The following is an 18,602-nucleotide window of genomic DNA, read 5'->3' as shown; positions in this document are numbered from 1 at the left end:
GGGCCGAGGACGCGCTGACGGCCGGCGCGGGCACGGCCGATAACACCCAGCATGGCGCCCGTCCGAACGGCGCCGCCGAGGGAAGGACGGACTGGCGGACTGACGGACTGACGGACGGACTGACGGACGGATGTACTGACGGACTGACGGCCTGACGGTCTGACGGACTGACGGACTGACGGACGGGATACCGGACGGACTGCCGGAAAGACGAACGGTTTGACTGAGAGGAATTGATGATGAACTCTCAGACTCACTGACAGACAGGCTGACAGACTGACTAACGTAAGGAGTGACGGAACCGACAGAGCGACAGACAGACTGGTAGACAACCTAGCAGACTGTTACCCCGCAGTCGGTGGCCCTGGCGCTCCCCGAAAGAGTGGGTGACGACGCCTGCCGCGCCCTTTTGGCACACATGAACATGCTGCGCCGCGACGAGCAACCAAGACTCCCGGTACAAGGAGGCGAGCTGACCGACGGCGCCGTCAATGTCAAGCCGGCGGTCAGCGCCGGAAGGAGGCAGGAATGTGGGCAGCAGCGTGAGACCATTCTCAGGCCGGCCAGCGGCCGCTGCCAGAGCCGGCGCACGGCGACACGACCCTCGCCTGCGCTGTCGGCCGTCGCGAGGGCTCGCGTGCAGTTGGAGCGTGCTTGGAAGAAGCTTTGCCCCGTGTCGGGCTAGCTTAGCAGAGGCCACTTATATCTGCGAGCTGCGCAGTTACGCTCCCGTGGGCGTTCCGCGATCGGGCGCTGCGGTCCGCCCGTACAAACGCCTACAAAATGCAGCTGCAATCACAAATTTTTCGGACAGTGAGTAAGTCTTGCTACGCGTTCGTCATGGAAATTCGCGACTCATTCAGTTAACTTTGCTTAAAGGGAATGTTCCACATTCACATGGGGCTTTCAACTGAAATCGATATCTCAAAGACCTTTTGGTGCTGCCCACAATCCTGCCCTTCTCAAGACCTAAGCCATTCTAGTTTCTGGGCTACACGCCCGGGAAAATGGGGAAAGTTACACCGGGGAGAGTATTTCAAAGCCACGTAGTCAATCATGACGTCATGATACCGCCACTGAAATCCTGCTATTCAATAAGCCATGCGGCGATCAAGGCCAAAAATATAATTGTCAAGGCGTTCATATGTGGTGTTTGTGAGCGCGATTTCCAGATATATCAGCCGTCAATTGGCTCTCTATCAAAGTTGTGCGAGGTGCGATGACGCAATCAAACCAAGCGCATTGAGAAGCCTATTTATTAAATAGAGAGTTATGCTGTCTGAAGCAGTCTTTTCCACTTAAAAAGTATGTCATCAGCTATAGCTGACCTTGTTTCATCATGACTCATGCTTGCTTCAATATCTTCAGACGTGAAACCTTCCCTATAAGGCCGTTGTGTTTTACTGCCATGTCTGCAGGACAGCGAAACACAAGCTGAAAGGCCAAAAAAGTAGGTGACCCCTCAAAAATAATGCTGTGCAGCTTGCAAGCACGCTGAAATGAAAATGTGTCGGGTATGTAAATTTATAATATGCAGGCAGTAACAAGTATTACGTGGTTACGTGGAAATGTCGGCGAATTATTTCACAGCAACCAAAGCATGTTAGATCAGGCATAGGTGAATTTCCAAAACTGCTGTATACCCCTTCTCCATAAAAATGGCGCAACCTAGCTTTCAAGACAACGTGCTTTGTCACACCTAAAACACGCTAATACCAAAACCAAATAGATGAAAAGCTTAACATACTAAAGAAGGCTGACTTTGCCTATGGTGTGATTTTTGCATTTGTTTATTAGAGTCGTAGACCAATGTGTTTTGTGCAAAATTCACTATATTCCCACTTCGTTAGCAATAATGGGCAGGCGAATCACAGAGTCGTTGGGCTCTGCGTTTGATTATGATTGGGCTCCGTGAATAGCAAGAGGAAAACAAAAAAACATGATTTTACAAGTAAAGGGTATGAAATAAGGTGCATATGATTTTCCAAAACGGCTGTACATCCCACGTATTTTAGGACACAAAGTTCTCCATGAAAACGAGAGATCCTAGGCATGATAAGCTCTCCCTGGCATGTCTGAAATTTTGCATTTATTCTGGTTTTACATTAACGTGCTTTGTGTGTAACAATGCACGTTGTCATGAGGCATAGCAGGTCCATCAGACACATCTAAAAAATAAGACACACTGAAATAAAGAAAATTCTCATATATATATATATATATATATACACATCTCTCTCTCTCTCTCTCTCTCCCTCTCTCTCTCTCTCTCTCTCACTCTCTCTCTCTCTCTCTCTCCCTCTCTCTCTCTCTCTCTTTATAATGCAATTTTAGGGTGTTTCAACACACAAACACGTGAGCCCAACCAACCGAGGCAGAATATCATATCAAACAAATGAATGGCCCGCCGAGCAGCAAGTGGTCCCCGAAGGACACCATCAGGCCCTTGTGGTCGTTAAGACGCCCTATATGATCCAAAACAAGACCCATCAGATACAAAGGAGGCAGATGAAAACACGAGAAGCCCAGACAGCCCAAGAGGAGGCTAGGACCAGAAAAAACCAGGGGCCCAGTCGGACGAATTGTAATAACAATGAATGGGCATTTAAGTCTCACTGACTGCCAGAGCCATTTCGAGACGGATCTCTTCACCAGGGATCGTGTGAGACGCGGTGCGGCGCGGTAGGGACTCGAATCCATAACCAACAGTTCAAGAGCCGTGTGCCAAGCGAACCGACCACTATATCGCTACCGGCTAAGAGAAGGACTCATTCAATTACACATGCCCAATCAAAAGAGTCTTTTGAAAAATAGTAAAACCCAAGGGTTTTTGTATAGGATTTGGAATAGAACGCACGGGAAAGCAGGGTTGATCTGCTTAGAGACCCTAAGATCTGCTACCCTCTGGAAAAAGTCCTTGGTTCCGTCCCTGAAAGAGTGTGCGGTGCGTGCGTGCGTGCGTGCGTGCGCGTGTGCCTGCGTCCATACACACGTGTGCGTTTGCATGTATTTGTCCATGTAGCCACCTCAAATATACCACGCGATGGATTTGAATCGAGATAAGGTACGATTTGTTTGATGCTGTCTTTTGATGTTTGATACGGATTGATACTGATCGATGATATCATTTTGATGTATGCCAGCCTGCAGTAAGTGTCATGTTTGACACAGGCTTTTTGCCCATTAAAATTCTCGCTCTGGAAGTTAAGATATGAAATCTTTTAACATTTTGCTGTGTTTAACTGCTCACTTTGAGTTTTGTACGATTCGAAACCCTAAATATAAAGGAAAACCCGCCTTACTTGCTGCAACTTTATAGCCCGTAAAGCTAGTCTAGTTTGCCCAGGGGCCTGACAAAAAGTCGCTGAATATTGCCGGGCCAGATGTGACGAGTCAGCGAGTCAAAACGTGGTGACTACCCCGGAGCCTCTGCCGGCCCGCCAGAGCCCGGTCGCGTGACGGACAGCAGCGCAGCGCCGCCTGACCCAGCCGGCCGGGCCGGGCGGCGCCTCTCCGCCCAGTCCAGCTGGGACGGCCTAACGGTGCCGGTGACCGAGTGACGTCACCGCGGCGTCGGCCGGCCGCCGGGTCAGCGCCGGGCGAGCGGCGGCCGGCCGGCTCGACCGGCCGCCACGGGTCAGCCGGCCGCCTCAGTGCGGCGGTGGCGGCACCAGCGGCGACCGACCCTACTCACGGACAAGCCCCGGCACCAGCCACCTCCCGTCCGGCTGGGCTCTGGTGCTGCAGCAGACCAGTCCGAATCGGTAGCCCTACCCTTCCGCACGTCTTGTTTATTCTCTCACGCTGTGTCCAGCGACTCCTCCTGGATATTTCCGTCGCTATGTGTTCTCGCACTATATCGCCTTTTCTTTTCCCATACAGCCCTCCAAGCGAGATCTGAGGGCGGAAGCTGCCAGCCTGTAGACCAGATCGCGACGGGCGACGGTGTCTCGTGCGCGGAGAGAGAGAGATGGAGAGAGAGAAAGAGAGGTCGTGGAGATATCTCCGCAAACCAGCGACGAGCCCTGCGGCAACCCGCCACAATAGCGCGAGGCGGCCGAGCCAGGTCTCGGAGGCAGACATCGCTGGCGCCAGCTGATGTCTGCTCGGCCAGGGGCCTGTGCAGGACCGGCGGCCGGACAGCGTCATCTCCGTCTGCTCGAGCCACGGAGTCCTGACCGCCGTGCATACAGACGCGTGGTCCGACGGGTCATTTCCGCGTTCCAGGGGTCGTCCCGTTTTTTAGGTAACGGAATTGAATTCATTGCGCCCGGTTTTTTACTTTCTCAAGGAATTTCATGTTGCACCTGACCTGCGCATGTCGCTGCCATTCAAAAATATTGTTTATGTGACCTGACAGCACGGCATCCGTGCCGTATCCTGTCGTAGTAGTGCCTACATACACATGTTACTAACCCTCGCTTTGACAGGGGGACGGTTTATACGGCCCCCTCCCCCTTTTTTTGAGTATGCTCCTCCGGCATGCTGTACAACCGCGCCCAAGTTTTCCGTTGGTTACGTGACGTGCATTGCGCACGTTTTGATACCAAAACGTGTTCCTACTTTTTCTGTCTTCGGAGCAGCTGCGGTTTTTGAGAAGCAGTACACGACAACCTACGGGCGGCTCGGGCGGTGAGCGGCAACCGATGATTCCGCGGCACGCGCACGGCGGGCCGACATTGCTGCATGAACGGAGCCATGTATCCTAAATGCATGATCAAAACACATAAAAATGTGCACCGTTTTATTCAGAGCTGAGCAAAAATGTGCTTTTTTAAATTTCACGTCGCTATAAGGCATGGCATGTGTGTAGGTATGATGTAAATCTGAAAAGTGCAAAAGTGAAAGTGAAAAGAATGACTTTCTGAAAAAGATTGATCCATGACCTGCCATAATAGGGTTAATTCCAAACAGGATACAACTGGCACTAATCGCGAGATCTCGTTGAGACCATTTCAGTTGTGTTTTCCGCTAAGCTCTACCTTTTTTAGTATGACAACGTTTAGGGGAGCGGGATCGCAGTAGTCCCCTTATCGATCCGAATTATGATAAAACGATGAATCAGGGCTAGAGCTAAAGTGAGAATGATGCCTTCAGATACTGTCACAAAAAGCGCTCCAATGATTGTGCGAGACCGGTGTTTCATTTTCTAAAAGAAACCTCACCGTGTCGGCGCAGCGTGTTTTACACGTGTTATTACCGTGTAATGAACATGCAATAGCTTGGGATGAGAGCATCACATGTTGAAGAGTACACACAAGTAAGTACATCTGGTCAACTTTGTTTTGCTCGCTTGTGAATGTGAACTAGATGAGTTTTTCTTCCTCTGCGTGCTGCTCCAACGCTTCTTTAACCCAAGCTGAGCGCCGTCTGACAGCCTCTTCTTCAAGTAACATTACGTGCAGCATATCTTCCTTGTCACCAGAGGTGTGTTCGAATCAAAATTTGGTAATTAATTTGCCATTAATGTATAACCTTTGTTCAACGATTCAGACCTAATTTAAGTCCTGATTTTGTCTTTTGTGAATCGGTTCGTCGTCAACTTGCGTCTCGGTTGAATGATTTAACACTGAATAAAATCATCATCCCATAGTGTTTGAACCTATCCAGCATTGCTTCGTTCTACATGCAATGTTTGCATTCTCATGTGTTTTAGTTGATAGTAATTTATTTATGTCATTCTGGATATCCCTGCGTGGAGCCTAATTTGGACCTTTACGCGGGAGTTCTATCTTTAGATAACACATGATCATGTCATCTAACTCGTTAACGCATCCTACGCAATCATTTGCAGATGAATCTAAGGAAACAGGCGGTAAAGAAGCGCTTTTTTGGACGATTGTGAACGTTTAACACGCACGGAGTGCACCAGAAAGTCTATTGAGCCTATTTCCGACAGGGCAGGGGCCGAAAGGATTCAATGAAGGTACAACATTTTAGTTAATTGGCATTAAGACACAGAAAGCTCATGACTCCGCTCGTAACAGGGTAGAAGTCCAAGCCATTCGGCAAGTGATCTCTTAAGATGTCTAGCAAGGCTATGACTGTGGAAATCCTAACTCAGTCGCCATTTTTGTCACCTCTAGTCACGAATGCCTAGATCCGGGGACGACGTAGCATTATCATGCAATATCCGGAGATGACATCACGATCATGTTTTCTAGTGTGTCGTAAAGGACGCTTTTCTACTGAATATGAGGGAAAATGCCGATCCGTTAACAAGATTACCAACTATTAACGCTTTTGATTTATCCCTGCATTTATTTTGCTTTTAAAAAGGTGGAAGTTCTTCCTTGCTCTGGCGAAATATTTCATGTAAAGATACATGCATGTATTTTTCAATAATAAAAGTGGCATGGAATTTTTAAAACGGAGATTATCTTTTCTAAGTGGGCATCTTACACACAGAGATGCCCCTTCCTGCGGTAAAACAAGCATAAATCAGTGGTAAGGTTTTTAACATCCGCACCGACCAAAAAGAAGAAGACATTAAAACCAGTGTCATGTATGGAAATCGCAGAAGACTGACGAAGTGCTGATACGGAAAGACTTAAAGCAGCAGGATCAGTATTCATATGAGACCATTCATCTGCTCATTAGCTTTTCATGCGATTGTGTCATTGCTATGCAGAGTTCATCGTACATGGGAAAATACGCACTCATCCCCTCACACCCGCAGTAAACATTTACGCCAATGCCCATCGGGTGATGCTAAGATTAAAAAAGAGCTACACATTTGTGTGGGGCTTTGATCTGAAATAGCTATCTTGAAGGTCATGCAGCGCAGTTGACAGTTTTGCCCTTCTTAAGACTTAGATCCCTTAGTTTCTGAGCTACACGCCCGATAAGATGTGTAGACTATTTCAGGAAGAATATTTCGACGTCACCCAGGCATCCATGACGCCATAATAGCGTCATTCAAATCATGCAAGTCCATTAGCCATGCAGCCATCAAGGCCAATACAAATATAATTGTCGAGTCGCTCACATCTGGCGCTCGTGAGCATAATTCTTAGATATAGCAGACGTCAGTTGGCTCTCAATCAATGCTGTGTAAAGTACGATGACGTAATCAAACAATGACGTATTGAGGAGCACATTTGCTCAACAGAGCAATTGCCTGGTCTAGATCGGTCTTTTCCCCTTAAAAGCGTACCAGTAGTCTGTTATAAGTGATCTTATGCTATCATATCTGATGTTTTCCACATCTTCAAATGTTGAACATTCCCTTTGTGCGACGTTTCAACTGACGCCCGAACTCTTCCATGGCCCCAGTCCGAAATTCATGGGGTCAGACAGTCCAAGGTGTTGACAGTAGGACAAGCAAATGTCACTTGTCCATCTCAGAACGGATTCTGCAAGCGTGTGCTCTCCTGTCTAGTTTTGTCTGTCCTGTCTCCTGTCCTGTCTCCTTCGCCGAGTGAGCCGCCGTTTAGAGAAGTGTATCGCAAGGTCGTTTAGTTCTCCGCACGCCATGAGCAGACGAAGCTCACGACACGCTGTGAGGTCCCGGGCCGGCAGCCAATCAAGTTTGACGCCATCAATCCCGAATATCGTCGTGCTTGGGTGTGGTGTCGCAGCCGTGCCACGACCACAGCAGCATGGAAACTGATAATGTTCTATGCGCGATGTGGACACAGGGCTATACACTGATACAATTTTTGACTCCGTGATGGGGAGTCTGCCTCCGTGAATGCAGTCCCAATGCACAATGAAAATCTCAGACCTTTTTTGTGTTAAGGAGACCCGGTTTATATGACTCCATTGAACAAGCTCTCCAGGGACGAGTCCCCTAAGCCTGGTTCAGAGGTTGGGGAAATCAGAGAGTACCGGTTATCTTTTTTCGCAGCGAGCTCCAACACTCCCCATGCGAGTCGACTGACGCCTTGTGCGAATCGGATCTCCTCCAAAAAGAGTCACGTGACTGGGTATTGACGGATCGTTTGACTCCAGGCGTATCTTACTGGGGAGCTGTGACTTTAAAGACGGGTTGAATGGTCCACTGGGGCGAGCTGGGTAACAAAGCTCTGCTTTGCCTGGGCCATGCGACAAGTTTCAGTAGCACATAATGACGCATCGCGATGAGAGACGCATGACGAAATGCGCAAGCAAGACCGAGGACTCTTCACCAATTCAGCGAAGATGTTGTTTCCGTTATTGGTTTAGCTCTTTCCATACCGCCTTAAAGGCAAAGAACACCTAAAGATAAATTAGTTACGAAACGATGGCAAACGATGACAAACGAAACCCTGGCAACGGCAAGGATGATCTCAGTCAGCCAGAGACCATAATCTAAACCCCTACCTCTATGTTCTTTGGCACTTTTTACACCCTGTTCGCACCCCACACGTGCTTCATCAAACATGGTCTTTCAGTCTGTAGGCATTTCAAACACATTTTCGTTCTTCTGTGCTTTTTTCTACGTCCTCACGATGCCTAAAGGCAATTCATCATGGACTAGTATGTCAACTTTCTGGGACTCCGAACACTTCTGATAGACGATTAACACATCGCCCCATGCCATGAGCGAGTCTGCAACAAAGACTTCCTCCTTTTCGAAGCTTTCCTCTTCTTCAGCAATCATTTCGCTGCGGACAATGGTGGAGCCCTCTGTGGCCGCGAAGTCAGCCTCCTTGATGATGTTCGCCAAGCCACCTCTCAGCAGGCGCACGAGCGCCACAGCCACATTATCTGAAATTTTGTACTACCGACGCCAAAAATGATAACACAAGGAGCACACTTTGTGCGGAGTGGTGCAAAAGAAACATAACGGTTGTGGAAGTTGTTATTTGTTCCACATTCATGTACTTCGTGTCCATCCGTGTCAGCACAGTTTTTCAGGACATCATGTCATAAAATGCACGCAAAAACAGCCAAAACGCAGAAGGCAAACCATGAACTCCCCTAAACAGGGGCAAGTTTAACAATAAAACGAGAGCAAAAGGCCATATATATATATATATAGCCCCTGGTCAGGGGAGTTAATGGTTTGCCTTCTGCGTTTTGGCTGTTTTTTAGCGTGCATTTTATGACATGATGTCCTGAAAAACTGTGCTGACACGGATGGACACGAAATACACGAATGTGGAACAAATAACAACTTCCACAACCGTTCATATATATATATATATATATATATATATATATATATATATATATGTATATATATATATATATATATATATATATCTCTCTCTCTCTCTCTCTCTCTCTCTCTCTCTCTCTCTCTCTCTCTCTCTCTCTCCCTCTCTCTCTCTCTCTCTCTCTCTCTCTCTCTCTATCTATATGTATGGGCACCCACTGGACCCAAATGAACACCAATTTCGGCACACATCTCAACTGACAGGAGTTCAGCCTGCCTGACGCTTCAAAAGTTTAGCCTGCCTGGCGCTTCAAAAGCGCCTCCGCGCTCGTTTTCCGTTTTCTTCTGCTTTGTGTTTGCTTAAGAACAGCTGCCTTACTTCAAAATGATTGCCTCCCTACAGAGTGCATGCATCCAACGCGACCCCGAGGTGTGCTTGCCCACAGCCTCCGCCTGAGCCGCTTCGACGAGATGGTCGGACGTGAGCTGCCGACAATCACTGTTTTCAGTGGGGGAATTTCGCGGTTTACTAGGGTGACACGGTTAAAGATTTCCCCGTTAACGTGTTAAAGTAGGCTCCTCTGAAGAGGTTTTCCAGACTACCTCACTTTTCTATATCACTCTAAGGTGCATTGGCACAGTTCTCGTGGCTTAGGCAAGGTCAGGCCATGCAAGGTCAAGTTACTTCAGATTTTGAGTTTTTTCACTTGAATTGGCACTGTAAAGTCACACAATCTAAAAATCAATAGCTTGCATCTTGCAGTTTTGGAAGGCTTCTTTCCACATTGATTGAGTTGTTTACTTTTTGATATATCTGTGGGGAATGGTACAATAGCCTTCATGCCTTTATCCTGACATTGCATATAGGTCGCATATTTGATATCCACAAGTGCACATCTGATAACGTTTTTTCGACATGTACTCAAAGCCGCGTTCCGTATTATTATGGCCAGGTTAGTTCATGGGATAACAGGAGTCTATAAGGCGATAATCTTACCCAATGTCCTGGTTTCACTCACCGAAGGCTACTAAGGTCCTGCCGAAGTTTTCCATTTTTCAGTTGCACCTGGCCGGTGCAGCTTGGCAACAACTTTCAACGCCGCTTTCTTCGTGGCTCTAGCTTGCTTAGTTTCGAGACCTTAGAGAGCCCCTGAACCCCTTTCGCAGAGTGAAAGTAAAAAACGAGTCCCGTGCGGTGAGGGCCAAAACATGCAAAGGGACAAAATATTTTTGAATTAAAAGTCACAACACGAATATGTAGATGCGCTTTTAAATTTTTTTAGCCAATTAGTTTTGTGAATGAATGTGAATTTTAAATGAATTTTGCGAATGTGAATCTTGTGCACATTGTGCACTGTGAATTTTAAAGCACATTCACAATGCCTCGCTAGATTCATTCCTTCACACAAACCTAGATATCCGTTTCTTTCTTGTGCAGACAGACGTGGCTCCCGCCGCGAATATGTCGCACTGCTGTCACAATAAGCACGCCGCGTTTCCTCCAAAAACAGAGCGGAGGCCTCCCTCGGCCTCCTTATCTTTCCGAAGATGGTGGTGAAGGATTTTTGCATATTTTTTCTTAGCTCAGCCGCGTTAATTTTGCTGATGCTGTTTTAGTGATTCACATGCACATTCGCGTGAACGACTTGCTCTACAATCATAATGTAAGCGTGGCGTCTGCTGCCCTCATGACGCCCGCAGGGCATGACGTCTGGTACAGTCCGACCCATACCTCTGGCGTGGAGTTATGTGGGGGAAGGTGCATGCTTTGGTGGACAAAATCAAAAGCATATCTGTTGTTAAAGAGAATGTTCCACATTTGAAGATATGGAGATAAGCATCAGATATGACGGAAAAATATTACTTGTAACTATTGGTAAGCTTTCAAGCTTCAAAAACCACCCTAAGCAGCCAAATTTCAAAGTTTATAAAAATGCGCCTCACTACGTTATTGCTTGATGGCGTCATGAAGTGGTTTTGTGACGACAGCAGTACCTGGTAGAATCTGGCAGCCAGACCTAAAGAATACCTCGAAACGCACGAAAGCTGACGCCAACCAGCCAACATTCCCGTCGCGGGCGCTGTGCTGGGAGGCGGATAAGTGAAAAGCTTGTTTGTGGATTCTTTGTCTCGGTACTGGTCGTAAGAGGTTTGGTGGACTGGTTGACGTACACAACGTAGCCATTGCCAGCTTTTAGGGCAGATTATTAATATCAAAGCACGATATTCTGTGAAGACTGTCATGAATCTCTTACCGAAACTTACCAAGGACTGTTGGAGATGTGAATACTGTGTTGTTGACTCATCCTTGCCTGCAGTGCTGTAGTGCTGACATTGATATCATGCGATGCGCTCAGTAGTTACTTTTATTATTTGTAGCCTGAATTGCAGTGGCATCCAAAAATTAATAGATCCGTACCATTGCTATGAACTGATTGCCAAAACATTTTTATTTCTATGGTAAAGACAGTACGGTTGAATAACAAAGTGTTTTTTTTTTTGCTTAGGGTTATTTATGCAATTACTAGTGAACCTCGATGTAACCGTTGTGGTGCAACAGCATTCTCACGGTTAATAGTCCTTTGGCGTTGTTAATTCAGTTGTTACCAGTCATTCATAAATCAGAAGCTGTTATCTCATGGGCTTGACATAGAGTAGTCAACCAATGTGATACCTTGTGTAATGGTGCGGGTCGACAGTGTAATCGTGGCACTACCCCAGTGCTGTACTGAGGCGTGACATAATGAACAATGATATGGTTGTACTACAATCCCTGCTGCTTTCATAATAAATTTCACCATGGAAAGATGGGTCAAGCGTGCAAACTGGTAACTCCGCATATGACATATGACTGACCAAAAACACATGATATAACATAAAATCACTTCTAGCTAGTACACAACCAACAAGTGACATGTTCTTGCCCAGCCTCTTTTAGAAATCCACAAAACATGGGTGACAAAGACTAAAACACGTCTTCTGTTTCCACAGCCATGTAGCATGCTGCAGCCATCAGGCTGCTTCACTCAAAGATGTTGTTCACGCAAGTAATAACACATGTGTAACAAGAAAATATTACATATGAAATTACACTGGCAAACCTGCTGACCTAGCATTACTCTGGAGACGTGAGAAGTGCCTGCAGTTATGGTAAGATCAGCGAAATGCAAGGAAGTGGTGAAGCTGCTGATGCACACAAGGCTCATGATAAAAAGTATTGTTAAGTGTTATCGAAGAAACCAACAGTAATGCTTCTCCACTTCTCTCAGCACCCAGCATCTCACGAGTTGCAGTGACTATGACATTGATGCCTCACAAGCAATGCTTGCCCGCATACAAAATTCAGAATTCTTAAGAGGAATGCAATTTTACAAAACTGCATCATATGAGCTCATACCAAACATGTGCGTTAGTGAGTTACGCAGACCAGCCCTTACTGCCGAAATGAAGTGCTAATATAGCGACATGATATAGTGACATGCATTGGATTAATTGCATGCTGCAATGCTTCAGTGGGTTCAAATGTTGGCAAGATCATGATAAATATCAAATTGCCTTTGCACACCCTACAAAATAGTGCCAGTGTTTCTTTCGGTTTATGAGCATCACCACCTTGTCCTGTTCAAGCACGAACATAAAGATAGGGGCAGGTATTGATATATCACATGTCATTGGAAGTCAGTAGACTTGAAGAATACCAAAACAATGCTCTCTCTCAGAAGTACAAACCCTGCACGCACACTCCCCATCACATTATGATCAACACAAGCCACTGGCAAGCACCACCAGTGGTCACACCCACTTCAAGCACCTGGTTCACACTTTTTGTAAAATAAGTGTGATTCCACACTTGCACAGCTCGCGAGACCATCAAATTGGAGGTTTTCTCACAATTTCCGCACAGGTTTCCGGTCATGACACCACATTTTACCGTGAGCTCCCTTCCAAACAGTCCCAACGAGGGTTCATGGTAATGCATATCAAGAGGGTGTGCTTGGAGGACACAATTTTTTCGTTCAAGATTTAAATTTGTCGTGCAATAGGTGTTAAATATTCATGTTTGATATGCAATTTTAGCTAGATATTTATATATACATTCAGGTGTTTAATATCATGCATATATAAAATTACTGTAATGTTTCCCAAATTTTATAACGCCCAGCTAACCCATGAACTTGTGCAAGATTCTTTGCTACGGTGCACGCGGCGCCAACCGAGCTGTCCGTAAGAAACACGTGAGAAGAAGAAGGAAAACGCCAACAGGAGAAAAAGACAGTTGCCGTTGCGTCTTCTTTTCAAAACAATCGGGAAAGCGCCATTCTTTTTTTAGGTGTCGTATTTCTTACATACGGTGACTTTCTTCTTTAATAGCTTTGGCCCGTGGCCTAGATATAAGGAAAAACGCCCCGTTGGCGAGGAGTGCCGCACAACCCGAAAGTGCTAACGCTTACGTTTGCGATGCGCATTCAGCAGCGAAATATCACTAACAGCCAATCACCTTCCGCGAATTGCATCATATGTGCCACATCTCCGCTTTTGTGAATGTATCAGCGGCCATGCTGTTTTTGACCATAAGCAGAAAACGGCTTGTAATATCACGATGATCGTATGACGTTCCTGTGACATCATCATTGCGGAAGTGGCTTTGAAATAGTCCCCAAATAAGCCTTTTTCAGTTCGAAACCCCATATAAAGGTGGAACATTTTCTTTAACGCATTTTCCATCAGAGTGCATGCTTTTCACATAAAACGTAACTCATTTGTGTTCATGACAAGCCACTAAAAAATATTTCTGAAGCACCCTGCAGAGTCCGAAAGCACACGGAACCGTTAAAGTATGTGTGTTGAGCTTATTGCCACTCATCAGATAATCTAGGGAGTGGAGGAGAACCTGGTTAGCCAGCCAGTATACCCCGATTGAGATGAAAAACGTACCGCTTGAGGGCGGACGGATCAAAGGACTTGTATCAGATGAGGTCGAGGTGCGAGGCCTATCTAAATCCGCTGTCCGACGAGGTGCGTGGAGAAAACGGCAAAATAGATATGACATGCTAAGCGTCCATGCAACATGGGTGAGCCGTCGCGATAACAGATTGCGTGGCATGCGTTAAGTCCGCTGTTTAACTCCACGTTTTGTTTAAGCCATGGTGGTCGCTGAACGAGCTGCGGGTTGAATGGGCATGCGGTCTGCAGTAATCGATGGCTCGAATTGGACGGCACTCAGCAGCGAGGATTTCATACTGGAAGATTGTTGTCCATTATCTGGCGTCATTGGGGCTTCACGACACACTCAGCCTCTGAGACCATGTAGCATCGCCTGCCATATCATCTGCCGGTTGCCTATTTTCATTCGTTCCAATGATTCGCAATGCTGCTCCTAAGCAATGTTTAACGCATCATTTAACTCCCGGTGAAGCCGTCATATGTTCGCTGCTGCCAACGCCAAAGTCTGACAAAGAGCCCACAATGTTCTTTGCTAACTGAAGCTAACGGAGACTGCAACGCTTAAGATCGAAAAGCTGTGTAAGTAATGAGGGTGCGCACGGTAAAACATCAACGCAGTGTATTTTTTTGTGTAACGATATTCGTCCTCTGCAACAAGAAACCGTTGCTTCTGTTGGTTGGAGCTTTCGCCATTTTGTAAGGGATCCGGTGGTCATTTGGTCATTCAGTCATTTACTCGATCCCTACAGTTTCCCTGACGAAACTCTAAACCACACATCGGGCTCAACCTACTGGATAAACACCCAAACGTGTTCCACTAAAATCCATAAAATAAGTCATTATTCCTCATTTCCCTGCTCTCTTTGTGGTGGAATGCTGCAATCGTTATTATGCACGGAAGAAATTAAACATTTTCCAGATTCTACCAAATCAATCATTTTTACTGTGGTTTAACACCGGCAGCCCATTATGTGTGGAGAAACGTGCACATTTTCCCCCAAATTGTTCCGCATTATGCCACGCAGTGTAAAATCACAAGGCCATAATATCAGATCACAAATGCAAAGTCAAATGTGCAACCGATTTACAGGCGCTATGTGTGTTTATCGACGGATTTCTGCAATTCCAATCGTTTTGGAATAAGGTAAGTGCCACCACTCAGTGACACGCCAGAAACACCTAAAGCCGCACCTTTGTCGCTGCGGTTGTTATGGAGTTGACTATTGCACGTCCAGATTCAGGTCATCATGTTACCACGAACGGATTTTTACCGAATCTGATCGACAAAGTTTGTTGATGCCGGTCGATCTGACGGGAAACTCTCTGGGAGCTAGATCTGAATCCATAGATTTAGGATTCATCCATCGATTAGGCAATACTAGTTATGGAAAGCACCAAGTAGCATGGATTTTCTTTGAATTGGATCGAAAAAGTGTCCAGTTCGGATGGTTTAGAACGAAATGAAGTGCCTGATATGAATTAAAGGAGCAAATGTGCACATGCCTTCTATTTTTGACGCATTGCGATAAACTACACCGAGAGGAATTGGTTTAGACGAATGATGTCGAAAGTTGTTTGCTAGATTCATTAAGTTTAAAGTAGGAAAACCAAATTGGACTGCAACAGCAAACTTCAGCATACGAGCAGTAACAGGAGCTTTCTGTAATCTGAATATAATGTTTTAGACGCTGTCCATTTTTTTATTAGAGGTACATGAATAAGCACACCATGTTCTGGGATGTGTAGACATGTTTTCATTTTTGAGGTTGTTGATTTCGCTTAATCAATTTTGTGAACGTTCATTTTCCTGCTTTTGTTTCCGCGTAAACTTGTTTATTTTATGATATCCCTCACGCGTCCCGGTACATATAATTGTTCAAAGACCTCCCATTCTAATCCTCTCCAAAAATTATTTTTATGACGCTCTAATTTCCCGAGTATGTATTTGTAGTCGCGTAACTTAGCCATACATTTACTTTAAAAGCTTTTACTATGAACGGCATTACGATCTTAGTGACTTGTGTGATTCTCCTAACAAATTCTCCAGAAGCTGTTTGTAGCGTGGATGATGGTAGGAAGTAAGTATTATATTTTTGTGTACTTTATTAACGATTTGAGTCAGAATGGAGGCTGATGCAACTGCAATGCATTCTTTAGGGTTTAAGAAGTTGCGAAACTGCAGCCTATACGTCTTTTCCATTAACTAAATGTATAGGCATATTCGTGCTTGCAAATAAAGGAGACCACTGCTCAACTCATGTCATTTGTGATTACGAATGTTGTTGCTTCATCTTGCCAGCGACAAAACAACAGCGGCATGTTGGTTATCTGTGGTTATGTTATCTATTATGTGGTTATTATCTATTGGTTATCCATCTGTGGTGTTTTGTGCATCCGCTTTCTGTGCTGTGATGTGGGTGTAGGTGCATATGCTACGTTGCATACTTTGTATGCAAGCAACACCAACTCTCGCAAGTTTACGTGGCGTACCATCATTATCTCCCAAAGTAGCGGGGGAATAGCTGAGGGAATGCTACCTCCTGTGACAACCCGTGTACATGCCATGGCTGATGCATCCTGATGCCGTCATAAATTCAAACGTGATGTTTTAAAGGCCAAAAGACGTCCATTGCGTTTTCCATAGCTGTTAGCATAGTAAAACTGGTACAAGTAAGAATTATGACCTGACTTAAAAGTTGACTTGCTTAATTACCTGTACGTTAAATGGTAACATGCCAATCATTTGGGTATGAGGCGAAAACAATTTGAGCATCGATTTGAAGGCATGACCCGATGAAAACTCAAAATATTATCCAGTTGGCTGCTGCCTTTGGAATTGACACAGGACTGACGATGTTCAGGAGCGCGATAACATGTAGTGCAAAAAAGCATGTTGCAGGACGGCGGAAGCGGGTTTTCCATGTGTTTTCGTACCGACCTTTGAGAGGCCGAGGCCATAACCTGGTGACCTGAGGTAATGAGTATCTGAAGATTTCAGAGTTGATTTCGAAGCTCTTGCACTCAGGCAACATTCCTTTACAGCTCATGAAATGACCCTATGTAAATGTTTGCGAAAGCAAAGACAAATGCTAAACGTAGATCCAACGCTGGCAGGCGTTATTTTTGTGCAATAGAGTTTTAGAGAGGCTTCAAATACGTAAGTGGTTGTTTCTGTTATTGGGCTACACGACATACTCAGACGCTAAGGTTTTATGTATATGGCGTCTCTCTCTCTCTCTCTCTCTCTCTCTCTCTCTCTCTCTCTCTCTCTCTCTCTCTCTCTCTCTCTCTCTCTCTCTCTCTCTCTCTCTCTCTCTCTCTCTCTTCTCTCTTCTCTCTCTCTCTCTCTCTTCACGGGAAGAGCGAGCACCGCGATCAATCTAACCCGTACCTCAGACGAGCAGCTTCTCTGCTTAACTGTTGTGACCCAATATGCCAGCCGAGCAAGGCAGTAGCTGAACAACACAATGCAAAGCCATCCTCAGATCACGATTTATGTACCTTAACATGTATCGGAATCATTGATGACCTCTTTACAGATTCGACACGCTGGTGAGGACCCTAGACCTTCAGTCAAACGAAACTGCCAATGCTACCGAGTCGTCCAACTCGACGCTCTACCCTCCACCTACCACCATTCGACCGATGGCCGGCTTCACAGCCGAGGGGGCCTCGACGGGCAAGCCCTTCTACCCAGTCGAGTCCACGGCACCGCCGGGGGGCTCCGCCATGACGGGCGCCGCCAGCACCGAGCCTATGATCATCGTTGGCAGCATCATGCTGGTCGCCTGCATCGGCGGCGGCATATACTTGTGGCACCTGCGAAAGGTGAAGAAGGACGCAATGCCACCGGAGAGCGAGGCGGCGCCGGCGGAGGGCGCCGAGGACGAGAACTCTCCGGAAGAGGCGGAGGTGGAGCCGGAGGGCGAATAGCTCCGAGGCCAGCGCCGCTGACGAGCTTGAGCCGGCGGGATAGACGGACAATGTCGACACGGTCTCTGCACCCGCGCGTGAGATCACCACCGGCTGCTGCCCAGTCAGCCGGCAGCCGGGTCGTGTGGGACTGACGTGTCGGCGTGAAGAGGGCGGTCTTGATTCAACAGTGCGACCTCATGTTGGTGATTTATTTTTTACTGAAAAATCGTCGCACTTATGAAATGGACTGTACGGAGCTGCATCTGCAACGAAATAATACTGACCACAGCACACACGATCGAGAACAAAACAATGCCGTGTGTCGACACAATTGAGAATCACACACAAGTTATTACCAGACAACACGCATTACTTAAATCAAGAATGAGCTGACAGCATGAGATTCGTGTTCGCATTGCTGTACCTCGCAGCATGTCTCAACATGCGCACATCTCGGTACTCGAAAAACTCATTCCACATTGACTCGTTTGCGGAAATGGTCAAGCGTTGTTATCCCCTGTGAATGCAGCATCCGCATCACAGCTCGCATCAGCACGGACAAATCTCATAACACTTGTCGCACACATCACCGGGTGACCAGACGACGTCGTAACACAGTCGACTGAAGGCTGCGAATGACCTGCGCCTTGCTATATCAACC

The 18,602-nt window shown here is 46.4% G+C and overlaps 1 protein-coding gene across 1 annotated transcript; it reads left to right on the top strand.

Moving 5' to 3' along the window:
* Window positions 1–15,895: 15,895 nt before the first annotated feature.
* Window positions 15,896–18,184, top strand: LOC119112384 (uncharacterized). The gene is made up of 2 exons (XM_037236550.1): window positions 15,896–16,104; window positions 17,566–18,184. Exons 1-2 carry the CDS (start codon window positions 16,019–16,021, stop codon window positions 17,957–17,959), a joined length of 480 nt encoding a protein of 159 aa, XP_037092445.1. The 5' UTR covers window positions 15,896–16,018; the 3' UTR covers window positions 17,960–18,184.
* The last annotated feature ends 418 nt before the right edge of the window (window positions 18,185–18,602 follow it).

Source organism: Pollicipes pollicipes, unplaced genomic scaffold (genome assembly GCF_011947565.3).
Source record: "Pollicipes pollicipes isolate AB1234 unplaced genomic scaffold, Ppol_2.1 Scaffold_7261;HRSCAF=8764_pilon_pilon_pilon, whole genome shotgun sequence".
In the NCBI taxonomy this organism is placed as follows: Eukaryota; Metazoa; Arthropoda; class Thecostraca; order Pollicipedomorpha; family Pollicipedidae; genus Pollicipes; species Pollicipes pollicipes.
Note: the sequence above shows the minus strand (reverse complement) of the source record. Positions and strands in the feature narration are given on the sequence as shown.

What these genes read in the sequence shown, in the direction of transcription:
- LOC119112384 (XM_037236550.1), top strand. Translation starts at nt 16,019, where the DNA reads ATGAACGGCATTACGATCTTAGTGACTTGTGTGATTCTCCTAACAAAT. An exon ending in AGCGTGGATGATGGTAGGAA is followed by an intron (nt 16,105 to 17,565) that starts GTAAGTATTATA and finishes ACCTCTTTACAG; the next exon opens with ATTCGACACGCTGGTGAGGA.